Here is a 13,576-nt window from a genome sequence, read left to right as displayed (position 1 = left end):
TGCACATTTGTATAAATGTTTTAGAGAAGACATTTTTGTGTAGAGATTTCTTATTAAAGTATATGTTTCTATATTTTTCTATTCTTAGTTTATATACTTCTTTTTTTAGTCTTGAATAAGACCGGCAAAATAGCAAAACTCTATATAAATCGCTATAGCCGGCAAAATAGCGCCAAGGAGGCTATTTTGCCGGAGACGGTAAAATAGCGCCTTAGAAGCTATTTTGTCGGAGCCGGCAAAATAGCCACTGCCTTTTTTTATCACTAGCGCCGATGCTTTATTTGCTATACGAGTAAAAACATGAATATGTAGTAAACCCTAGAATGTATGTTTGTAATATATGGATATAAACAGTGTTCCCTTATGCTTGAGATAGTTTTGGTCATATTGTTCGGGAACTTCGTTTTGACCAAAGAAAGAAAAGATGGACTTTGTTGTTGGCAAGTACAACAATTATAGAAGAGAAGGAATAAATCAGATGTGTAGCATATAAATACTCGGCAAGAACATATAATAATTCATTGTATTACGTTTTGATGGATTTTATTGTGGTGCTTTAAAATGTTGTAAAATGAATTTTACCCCGTGATTTTAGTGGATGTAAACAGAGTGCACAGATATCTTTTAAATTGACTTATCCTGCTCAAAATCCTACTCCCATCTTCCCGTTGTGAGCAAGGGACAACAGTTATATACATGTTATAATTGAATTAATTCAATTAATAACATATGTACAACTGGTTAACTGAAGAGGTTTATATGATAAATAAAATAATGACTTTCACCTATAATTTACCTATACACAATCAGCGCAAATGAAAGAAAAAAAAGTGAAATGCAGATCGGCGCAAATGCAAAACGCCGAGTTCGAAATTTGTATTTGAACAGAGGTTACAGATAGTGTAGTATCTTTTGTGTCCATTTGTGTTTAATTTCCACTAGATATCGGCGCGACGCTTAATTCCACTTCGTATTTTTAAGCGTACACCATATTGCCATTGGAATCCGTGAAAAACGCGAAATAGGACGTTATAATTTGACGGTTTTTTTCATGGCTAGAAACAACGTCATAGAGCTTTTATGTCAATACCAAGTTGCGTTAGTTGGTGCGCATAAACAATAGGCTGTTTGGTCTTAACAGCAATCGGGAACACATATCCTATTGTACCGATAGCAGGTAAGGACCCTGTCCTCCTACAACTTCTTTTATTCGTCTAACTTTTAATCAAACAAAGACAGACATATCATAACTCAGTCAGGAATATAGAAAAGTTGGTTTAAATGTCCACGGTAGATAACTACTTACCTACAACAAGATAAATGTGACACTATGACCTTTTACCTATATATATAGATATATAATAATCTATTGGATAGGAAGAAAAATGAGCGACGGTGAACCTCTACTAATTGACGATGAAAGGAGACATCCAAATCAATATGATGACTGGGAAAACCAAATTAGACCGGTTGTTGCCGAATTTGTTGGTGTGACCGTTTTCGTGTTTGTTGGTACGATGGTTGTACAAACAAACGATACTACCAGCATTGGCCTTGCACATGGTTTGATGATCGCATTGCTTATAATGGGACTTGGAAATATAAGGTAAGATAGCGTTAAAAATAATAAAATCAAGTTTCAAAATGTATACATATATTGTTGTCCTGAATAATACACTACGCTCTTGTAAGTGTTCAGGTCATTTTGTCTTGCATTGGGTGCAGTCGCATGGGTTTTTAACAAAAAATAAAGTAATGAAAAAAGTAAGGTAACTTCGGAGCCCTGTTGGTCTTATACATATACAGAGGTGTGTGCTTTTTTTTTTAAATCAAACGCTGAAGATGTTAAGCCTAGCTCTTTAGATCTTAAAGTCAAGCGTACATTGCTATTTTTTATAAATACACATTTTCAAAAATATTTCATTCAAACATAGCAAAATGTTTAACAAAATCTCCCAATTTGATTGTTGATGACTGATGAAACTGTCATTCACTCCGTTTAAGATTAAATGAGATGAATTTTAAATCAAATACCAACCCAACAAAAATATACATGCGAGAACAAGTGTTCATAATTAATCAAAGCTCTAAAAATTAGTCTTGCCTACGGATAAAGCTCAAATTCCATAACTTGATAAGAAAATATGAAAAGGCAGTTAAAAGCCATGACGCGATTCTTTATCTTCGATAGGCACACAAACATGATCATCTGGTGATAATAATATATTTTAAGTTCTCATTTTTTCTATTTTATCTTAATAAGATTAAGAACAAATGCTATTCCAAAAGTAAATGTGTATAAAATATCTGAATCAATAATTTTCCCAAGACAAAATTCATATGACAATATAGTTTGTTGGTGTTGGCCAAACGAAATGTGTTGTGACATTTTATGGTGGTTAGTGATGCGAATGATATTTTAAATCGTAAACGACGCCCTTAGCCCTATGGGAATTACTTTGTAAATTTTCATTTATATTAAAAGTTTTTATCTGTAAATTTTATGATACAGAAGGAGACCCGTTTCGGTTTCATGCATTTCATGCATTATTGACATGAAATATCATTGATATGGTAAAATTGATAAATGTTTACAAAACTTTGAATTGTTCGAAATACTAAGGATTTTCTACCTCAGGAATAAATTACCTTGGCTGTATTTGGCAAAACCTTTCGGAATTTTTGGTCCTCAATTATTATTCAACTTTATTTGGCCTTTTAACTTTTTGGATTCGAGCGTCACTGTGGAGTCTTTTGTAGACGAAACGCGCGTCTGTCATATAAAATTACAAACCTTGAATTTTTAATGAGTTTTTTTTTACTAGTCTAATTATGACAAGAATGAAAAACGAAAATTGCAATTAATATTTTACTCATTTAACGTCTGCTTCATGTAGTGGATTGAAGGCCTGTGTTGTCTGTATCGTCATTCTGATAAAAATAAAAATTGATTAGTACGTTTAGTGAAAACACTATGGACTTTTACCCGAGCAGTCAAGTCAGGTTACCACAACTGTGACACGGTTTAATGTCTTGTCATTGAATTTATATCTGTATTTTTTTTTTACTTTTAATCACACAACTCGAGGTTAGTTGATAAATCATATGATTAACTTGATTGACAAAAATCCGAGGATTAAATATGAGTGAAGGTGAGCCCTTGGTTGTCTCTGTCAATCATTCTAGCACTCAAAATGGGAATTTTGAAAGAGTATTTAGACCAGTGCTTGCCGAGTTAGTTGGTGTTACAGTATTTGTGTTCGTTGGCACTATGGTTGTACAAACACATGCTATAGTTAGCATAGGCTTGGCGCATGGTCTGATGATTGCATTGCTCATTATGGGCCTTGGTAATATCAGGTAAGATCTTATATGTTGTTAAATATGAACAAAGGGAGGTGCCACGCTCTTAATGTGTTTGAGTTCTGAAAAGTGTATAAATTTAACAGTCTATTTATAAAAAGATCTGTTATCTTTATGGTTATATCAGGTAAGATTCTATATGGTGTAAACTATGAACAAAGGGAGATTTGGGATATACACCAATAAAACAACAACCCAATGATATGAAAATCAAAAGACATTTAGAGGTTAGCATACGGCTTTCAAGAGTAGACCTATGTATATATAGTATGGCAAGCTCTAAATCGTCATTAGTCCAGAAAAGTCATAAATAAATCAAACAGCGACTATAAAAGATCTTCCATAAACGCCTTATTTCCTTAAGTACATGGAAAATTACGATATAACATATATAATTAAGGACTTGAAACAGGTGCATATACCTGTGAATAGGTTAAAGTATTTTTTTAGATCTCAACAAATATTCCAATGAAAACCGAAACAATACTTTGAATGCCAGATAGTATGTTTCTGGTATTCAGAATTTATTTGGTGTTCCTATAAGTTTCTATATTTCATAGTTCACAAAATCTCCACATCGTGTCCGGAGACTCCGAGAGAGACACTCTCTTTTCACGTATTTAAACAACTGCAATATGTCTTATAGGGACCAGTATGTGATATATTTCTAGACAAAAATTACTGCCCTTCCCAATTTACCTTTATTTCCACTGGCAGTCCAAATTCGTTCTTGTTATTCCACTTTTATATACCAACTACTGTTTGTTGATAAATTAAGATATGACTAAGAAACTAAGCCCCCCTCAGTTAAAGATTACTTTAGATGAACTTGACTATTCTTTATTTCTGTTTTGGTCATAGAGCTAACATTTCTGCGTATTTTTACATGCCTGCTATCAGTTGTATAGGTTTGAGCTTTCCCGACGAAGGTATATCCAGAAAGGCGGTTCTGACTCACGAAATGTATTTATAGATTATCGTTGGTTATCTCAACGAGATTGATTTTCTCGCTTGAGCCAGTACGGCGAAAGCAAGAAAGCAATCGAGTTGAGATGACCAATGATAATCTGTTTATCGCTATTTTACCTATGAAGACGTTGTTAATTTCCTTGACAACGGCACGTGTTCCCTTAGTTTCTAGCGATAACTTTCATATCACTCGACTCCGTTTTCATATCACTCGACTCCGCTGAGAACGGAAATTATCAGTCAGCAAGATCAAAGGAAAAATTCGTAAAATAGCGATAAATTAAGATATTACTAAGAAACTAAGCCCCTCTTAGTTAAAGATTACTTTAGATATTTCTCTAATATTCTATGGAAATTTATCCCTTTCCGAACCCATTGTATAAAAAAAATTAATCAACGTGTGGTTGCCGGTGATCTCAAAAGATCATTGGATGATTTTAAGGGTCATAACCTTTTTAGCTAACTGGATGAATCAAAATATGCTAACAGGTGTTAATGAAATTGACAACTCCGTTGAATGTGAAAGGCACTCGAAAGGGATTTTCGTTTTACAAGAAAAGAAAACTTTTATTTTTTAATCATTAGAGAAACAGATTCTTACATAGTTACTCGTGAATTATCGGATTTATCCAAAAATAATTTAATTTTGGATGTAACGCGTCTTCTGATTGGCTGACGTTGTTTTGTTTATCAGCTCATAGACATAAATATGTCATGTGACCGTGACGTCATCAACGTTTTTTTATGGTTTACTCCGCTTTAAAATGGAATTCAGAATTAAATTATAAGAAATGACTGTAATATTTTTTCTGTCTATTCGAAATAACATAAAAAATGTGGTGCACACTTTAAAATAACCCGCTACGCGGGTTATTCGATCAGTGTGCACCACATTTTTGATGTTATTTCTTCATAGACAGAAAAAATATTACAGTCATTCCTTAAATGTACACCAAATAGATTATAAAATGTTTAAAATGTTATATTTTCTTTCTATGCGTGTAGTTTTTTTCTGTGTTTTACTCGGTCATAATTGTCTTCGAATTATAATTGATTTCATCAACAAGTGTTACCAAACAAACATTAGACAATAAACCATCGATTTGATGTGTAGAAACTTGCACGTCTTTTGAAGATTATTTTTTGGGGTAATGTTGACCAGTATTTCGTGGTGGCTGGTTTATATTTTAAACATTCTTAAGAAAAATAATCTAGTTGTTTTTTGAAACCGGTTGAACCTTCGAGTTCGAAGCATCTGACGCAATAATCATCTTTTATAAATTAATGTAAAATGCATAATTCTAAAGCTTAGATTGCCGTTTAGGAATATGTGAATATTCTGCACTCTCTTAAATAGCAAACTACATTGAATGATGCATTAGTATTTTAATATCCCCGAAATTTATACTTTGACAAAATGTACGTAGTCGACAAAATTTGGCCTTTATGTGAATTTAGCAAGGGACTACATCGACGTCCGAGCTTTCGCATGTAGCTTTAAAATGTAGCGGGTTATTTTAAAGTGTGCACCACATTTTTTATGTTATTTCGAATAGACAGAAAAAATATTACAGTCATATCTTATAATTTAATTTTAAATTCCATTTTAAACATGAGTAAACCATGAAAAAACATTGATGACGTCACGGTCACATGACAAAATTATGTCTATGTGCTGATAAACAAAACAACTTCAGCCAATCAGAAGACGCGTTACATCGAAAATTTAATTATTTCCAGTTAAGTAATAACTGAGTTCTAAAATCTTATTTCCCGTAAAAGTTATGTAAAACTTATAGAAGGTTGAATATCTTCAAACAATTTAATTCGAGTGCTTATTGTGAATAGAAAGAATAATTCACTAAATTTCTAAATCGTTATTAGTATAAACTATTCTGAAATTAGTATATGATGTAAAATTTCCCTATACCCGTTAAAGCGTTACACGGGGGACTCGTATGCTTGAACGTTCTGCATTTTACATCATAAGAACGATTATTGCATCTTTTGCTTAGAACCCAAATTTACCCACAGAAATTGCGTCCAAAGGAAACCATGCCATCTCGCACCATCACATTTCCATGTGAAGTTAACCACTGCGAAATATGGTTCAAAACCCTAATTTAGCATAAATATTATATACATGTCACTTCATTATATTAGTTTTTCTAACAATCGCTTCATGTTGGATAATTATCTTATTTGCAATCATACTACAACTCCTTTATATATATATGTGTGTACTTTATAAGTTCAAGTTGGTGTGATTATAAACTACCCAAAACTAAAACTTGTATCTACTTGCAACTGAAACTTTAACCTACCTTGAACAAAACCTTAAATGTAACACTTGACGGACGGACGAACGAACGAACAGCCTGGAAAACATAAGGTCCCGGCCCTTTACTCAAAGACTTGTAGGCGGGACATGATAAACTAGTTTAGATTGTCTAGTACAAATATTATAACCCTTTATCTAAAGCCATGATGTACTGTTATCTGAATTATCACAAGGTATATATAATGCCTTGTCATCGCATATATCTTTATTATTTTTTACATTAGATAGAACGGTCCCGAGGTGTATTTATAAATCATATGATTAAAATGATTGGTATAAATCGAACATTTTTTCCATGAAGTTCACTTATTGTTAAACATGGGTGAAGGTGAGCCCCTGTTAGTTTCTGTCAGTAATACTGGTATTAAGAATGAGAACTTTGAAAAAGTATTTAGACCAGTACTTGCCGAGTTTGTTGGCGTAATAGTATTTGTGTTCGTTGGTACTATGGTTGTGCAAACAAATGATATAGTTAGCATAGGCTTGGCGCATGGTCTGATGATTGCATTGCTCATTATGGGCCTTGGTAATATCAGGTAAGATCTTGTATGGTGTTAAATATGAACAAAGGGAGATGCCACGCTCTTAATGTGTTTGAGTTCTGAAAAGTGTAAAAATTTAATAGTCTATTAATTAAAAGATCTGTTATCAACATCCAATTTGTTTATTGTGCTTTTGTGGCGAGGTAAAATAAATTTTTTTAATTACCCTCCCCCTTTTTTTTAAAACAAAACCATGTGTTAATACCAGATAATATGTTGTAGATATGTGCGCTTTTATCGGGGAAAATGATAATTCGTATCAGTTTTAAATCTACCTTTATTTTGACTAACCATGTTCCAGATTTATTGTTAATTCATTCTCATTCTGAATACTGAGTATATATGAAATGATATCCACTGGAACATAAGTGGCAATAATTAATCAACCTTTATGAATCACTAGAGAACGACAACTTTGTTCCACGTATATTGACATTGCATCTCATGGACTGTTCTCTCCCGTTTCAATACCTGAACTTGATTGAAAAACCACGAATTAAGACCGTCAATAACGTTTTTTTCATTTTTCTACTTTCAGTGGGGGACATTTTAATCCTGCAGTGACCCTTGGAGTTGCACTTAACGATGGTATATCGCTATCTTTGAGTGTTCTGTATTTCTGTGCTCAGATGATTGGTGGGGCACTTGGGGCAGCATTTACAAGAGTAAGTAGTATAACAGACAGATTAATAAAAGCAATTTTGCTTGTTTCTGAATCCTATTTATTTCATGTATCAGAATTGTATACTATATATAAATAAGATGTGGTATGAGTGCCAATGAGACAACGCTCCATCCAAGTCACAATGTATAAAAAGTAAACAATTATAGGTCAAAGTATGGCCTTCAACACGGAGCCTTGGCTCACACCGAACAGCAAGTTATAAAGGGCCCCGAAATGACTAGTGTAAAACAATTCAAACAGGAAAACCCACGGTCTAATCTATATAAAAAACGAGAAACGAGAAACACTCATGGACCACACCAACAAACGACAACCACTGAACAATAGGCTCCCGACTTAGGACAGGTGCAAACAAATGTATGTATTGATTTATTTGAAAAAAAATATTGTTTAAACTAAGTAGTATAAATGTAAAAAATATTATTTACAAAATTATGCGCTTTGTTTCTAAACACTACAAATCCTTTCAGTGTTTGAGTGACAGCTTATTTAATTTTCTCTATAATAAACGTAGAAGTTAAAGTATTGATTCTTTATAATTTAGTTTTGCACTGAAAATTAATATTTTGAATCATTGTAGTACTACCAACATGTGCTCAAATAAAAAAAAAATCACTAGTATTTGTTATTCGTGATCTTCACAACGGATATGTGCTCAGTTTACTAATCAATGTTTTATATCCTCTGAGTCGTCAGGCGCTGACAGGAAATATGAATTCATTTCCCCATTGAAGGCAAGCCCGAATAGCAATTATAGTATCAACTTTACTAATAACTATTTCTAGGCATCTCAATAAATACTAAATACTATATATAGCCGATAGCCCAGCAATACTGGTGGACCCCATATTTTATTAATTTAAATATAATTGATAAACACAATATACATAAAGCATAATTATCAATGCACAATAAATTCACTTTCATTAAAGAGTTCAATAGAATAATTAGTAACTAGTGTTCAAAAATATTTTGCTCTGTCATCAACGATCCCGCCGGCCAGGAAAAACCAACAAAAACGAGTCACCTCGGTCAAACTCCATTTAAACTGCAGTCAAAAGACTACATTTTAAATAAAGTGGAAAATGTGGGAAACCCGTGTCCAAACCCAAATGCTCGGAAGACCGTCTCGAGAGTTATACTTGGACTGTATATAAAGTAAATATACTATCTATATGTAATAAGTAATAATTTAAGTTACTCTTTAGTAAAATATCTAATTCCTACTAAATACAAATTAGAATAACAATACAATTGAAAATGAACTTTATTTCACTGTTGTCCAGTCTGATGCTTGGCTAGAAGTGACCAACAAGGGAAAATATTCCCGCTAAATATCAATATCACGTGATATGTATATATACGTGTACATACGAAGTACCCGTATCAATAGTATTCACTAGTACCGTTATTACAGTAATTTCCCACTATACTATCGAACCGTTGGAAATTATAATTATCCTGCACGGAGTGTCCTACTTTCAACATTAATCACCATTTTGATCTTCGTTTTTGTTCACAGGGTATTTGGGCTGATATACCTTGTCAAATTAACCAATCAAATTACAAGATTAGACAGGGTATTATAATATAAAGTGTTAATAGTCATATCACAAATGTGCATGTGATACGTGCATATAGTCTCGGGTGCGATATGGGTTTCAGTTATAAATCAAACTAAGTCTATCAGGTCTTAAAGGATTATTATTATAATTTTTAATCGGACGTTTTAAATTATGTGATAAATTATAGATTACTAGTACTACATATAGGGTCTGATGTCATTCGTCAATACATATCGGACTTTGGAGAGAGCCAATATTATAATTTTTAATAGTGATCACGTAAACGATACTGGTCTAACGGTCCTCAAGGGGATACAAATCGAAATTCATTAAAATATTTGAGTACAATAAAAAAAATATGATAGGGGTGAGTACAAAATACCGTAGTGTGTCTTACCACGACAGTTATTGAAAATACTATGCAATAACTTGTAAAATATACCAATATTTCATTTCTGCAGGCTGTTCTTCCATCAAATGTTTACCATGGTGCAATTTCTATAAATGGAGGAGCTCATACTCTGTCACCAGGGGTAGAACCGGGATGGGCTATTCTGTGTGAAGCTATTTTGACTTTTGTTCTTGTTTTTACTGTACTTATGAATGCTCTGGATAAAAGAAATCAAGATTCTGTTTTAACACCGCTTGCTATTGGTTTTGCTGTAGCTGTAGATATAATGGGAGGGTAAGTTGTAGTTGCTATTTTGCTTGTTTTGTTGTAGATGCATTTAGAGCCGGTACTGTTTATTTGCTATTTTGCTTGTTTTCATTATTCCTCTGGACCTTTATTTAAAATCTTGCTTCGGAGATCCGAAAAACATTTCTCAAGCACCCTTAAAATAAAAAAGATGCATAAAAAAAATAATGAGAGCTTTTGAAAAGAAGGACTTCAACATTATTCATGCCATGTTTGAGAGATAAAAAATTAACGTTTTTACTTTATTGAGAACTACGGCTGTATGGCAGTGTTGTCGCCATGTTTTTCATATGAACCGAACCAAAGTATATATCTTCTTGGAAGACTGATTTTGTACTGGATGTAGTGTTATGTCGTTAGTCTTTACAAATTTTAGGATTTTGTTCCCGATCTAATTTTTAAGTTAGATGGCCATTTTTAACATAGGACCCTATGAAAAATGCATCAGAAGCCTTAAGGTGGTACCTAACACTACAGGGAGATAACTAGGTAAAAATCAGCTAAACGTTTTAATCACGTTGTATTGTTGTAGGAAATATTAAGCTTCTCAATGATCAAAATTAGTGTTTGTCAAACTGCTATATAACCAATGAAATTTTTCTGATAAAGTGGTTGGTTCAAATTTTTTGAAATTTTTATATTTTTGTCAAAGGGTCAAAGTAAACATTTTGTCAAAATTTTATGAAAATCAAACGAGTCAAATTAATATTAGTCAAGGTGTTGGGTACCACCTTAAGAATAACACATGACAAAATATACTTTTACCTGACAGGGGGATGACCACAGGTGGTTCAATGAATCCAGCACGAAGTTTCGGACCAGCGTTGGCTGTATCAGCTTTTAACACGGATGTATGGAAACATCATTATGTTTACTGGATAGGACCAGCAATCGGTTCTCTTGTAGCTGCTGGGATATATAGGTGAGCAGATATTGTATTGTTATGGAAAGTTATTGTATTGTTAGTCATTGTTAACCAGACAATGGTTTTTGGAAAACATTCCGAACAAAAAAAAACATGTTTGCCTCTTTTCCTGTTGCGAATCAGAAGGAAGAAAGTTGAGAAATTCAACAAATGAAAAATCAAGGGATCAAAATGAAAAGAATTAACGCTCATTTGTTCTTTCAAATTTTAAGATTGATGATTAGTTTATCTTATTGCATAATTTATCTGATACATACTTGCAAGTTTTCTCTAAGTTTCAATATTGAAGAACCCAACGGGTTGTCCGGGGTGCAGATATATGCTTTCCACCAGACAGTCAAACCTTGCTAAAGAAGGGTGGCTGTGCGGAATGTATAAATACTCAGCAACAGTATCTGGAACATATTTGGGAAAAAGTGTTCATTTTCTCTGAACCCGTATACATTTTTGTTAAGGACATACGATACAGTTACAGGGGAGGTAATGACGTTGCTAACGTAAATTGTTATTTTCGCGACGTCAAACTGTGACATATCGGGAAAAGATGCAGTTTTCGACTGTTTGTTATCATTCAAACTGATTTATCTTGAAAACGAGTTCATGGACCCCTCTTTTTTAAAATGACATTTAGTTTGGTCACGTATGATGATTATGTGTACCAATTTTCATGAAAAAGTCAATAATGCAATTTTTTTTAATTTGATAAATATACAGCAAAAAATGACGTTTTTTTCTACATTCATGAACATTTGATAAATATGAGTTATTTGAAAAAATAAAATGCACAAATTTATAGTACATTTATATAAAACAGAATTTACAAATAATTTAACAAAAAACAGATTGTGTTTATCTTTTAAAACAAAAAAGAAATGTATTTCTGTCGAAAGGAAAAATACGTCCACAAATCCGAATTTTGAGCAAATATCTGAAATTTCGACCTCAATTTACTCAAAAAGTAGCACATGAAGGTATATTTTTTTATTACATATTTGATTAAATCAGGTAAAAAATAGCCTATATGCAAATTTTCATCAACATTTCATTATTGGATCAAAACTGTATCGTATGCCCTTAAGGGGCCACTCAAAGTCCGCCTCCAGGTGCGGGATTTTCTCGCTGTGTTGAAGACCCATTGGTGGCCTTGATCTTTTTTCTGCTCTTTAGTTGAGTTGTTGTCTCTTTGACACATTCCCCATTTCCATTCTCAATTTTATTACCTAGGGGAAAAAGAGCATTGCTTGTGTTGCTGAGCTACTATATACGCATAATACAGTTTTATAATTATTACAGGTTTTTGTTTCGTCGTTGAAAAGAAAATTTTGTCTCATATGAGATTGAATGAATTGGAGACTCACTGGTTTAGAAGACGGAGTTTTGCGAAGATGCTCAGAAATCCTCCTTATTTGAAACTGATACTCATCCATGCATGATATTTTTTTTATAGTATTTGTTTTGTTTTTGAATAAATTGGTCGTGGGATTTGATCTTATTATTTAAACCTTTCTTAACAACAAAATGACCTCCAAAATCCTATGTTTCTCTTCTACCTATATTAAAATGTTTAATGTAAATATTATCACTTTCAAATCGGGTCGTTAATAGGCATTACAAGAACATGAAGAAAATTGAACGCTCAGTAGGAATATAGTTATAAAAGAATAAAAAGGTATTGCCAATGAGACAACTAACCAATCTAATTAAAATATAGTTCTCTGATTTCGTTATATGTACGAGTACCCGAGTTAATATAGGTCTGAATTTTAATCAGATTGACAAGTAACCCTCAGAGACTATAGGCCACCGTACGACCATCAACAATAAGCAAAACCAATACCGTATACATGTAGTAAGGTATAAAATGCCCAGAAATGATAAAATGTAAAACAATTCAAATAAAAAATCTACGCCTGGTTTATGTACAGAACAATAAACGAAAAACAAATATGATAAACAGCGACAGCAGCCAACGACAAACACTGAATTACAGGCTCTTGGCTTAGCACAGGCACATACAGAATGTGAAGCCAGCGACCAATCCTCCCCTAACCGTGGACAGTTGTGTAACAGCACAACATAAAGACAAACTATAAAAATCAATATGTAGAGTTCTGATTATCAAATGAAAAAAATAGGAAGAGTATTGATGAATAAAAAATCTTACGGACACATTTAATTCAAATTATAACTTCAAATGGTATGAACTGATACGTTAATAAGACCTATGGCATTAATCTGGCTACTGGGTGTGTGAAGATGAGGTCAAGACCATATGACAGATGTCATACTGAAATATACTTTATGCAGCAAATTCCCGTTTCATGACATATTCGTTTCTGGGAAAAGACATTTATCTCAACTCAGCCTCATCACTGGAAAAACGAAGTCAAGGCCAAATGACAGGTTATTAGAAAATATACTCCTGACCAATAATGTTGACATATCAAAATATGCAAAGTTAATTTTAGCAAGAATTTATCTGGAAAATA

The 13,576-nt window shown here is 33.0% G+C and overlaps 1 protein-coding gene across 1 annotated transcript; it reads left to right on the top strand.

Moving 5' to 3' along the window:
- The first annotated feature begins 1,140 nt into the window (after positions 1-1,140).
- On the top strand, positions 1,141-12,574 carry LOC127710134 (aquaporin-8-like). Its single transcript, XM_052215883.1, has 6 exons — positions 1,141-1,177; positions 1,378-1,606; positions 7,754-7,880; positions 9,927-10,150; positions 10,935-11,084; positions 12,381-12,574. Exons 2-6 carry the CDS (start codon positions 1,386-1,388, stop codon positions 12,397-12,399), a joined length of 741 nt encoding a protein of 246 aa, XP_052071843.1. The 5' UTR covers positions 1,141-1,177; positions 1,378-1,385; the 3' UTR covers positions 12,400-12,574.
- The last annotated feature ends 1,002 nt before the right edge of the window (positions 12,575-13,576 follow it).

The sequence above is a fragment of the Mytilus californianus genome, unplaced genomic scaffold, assembly GCF_021869535.1.
Source record: "Mytilus californianus isolate M0D057914Y unplaced genomic scaffold, xbMytCali1.0.p SCAF_7, whole genome shotgun sequence".
Lineage (NCBI taxonomy): Eukaryota > Metazoa > Mollusca > Bivalvia > Mytilida > Mytilidae > Mytilus > Mytilus californianus.
This window is presented reverse-complemented; position numbering and strand designations above follow the sequence as displayed.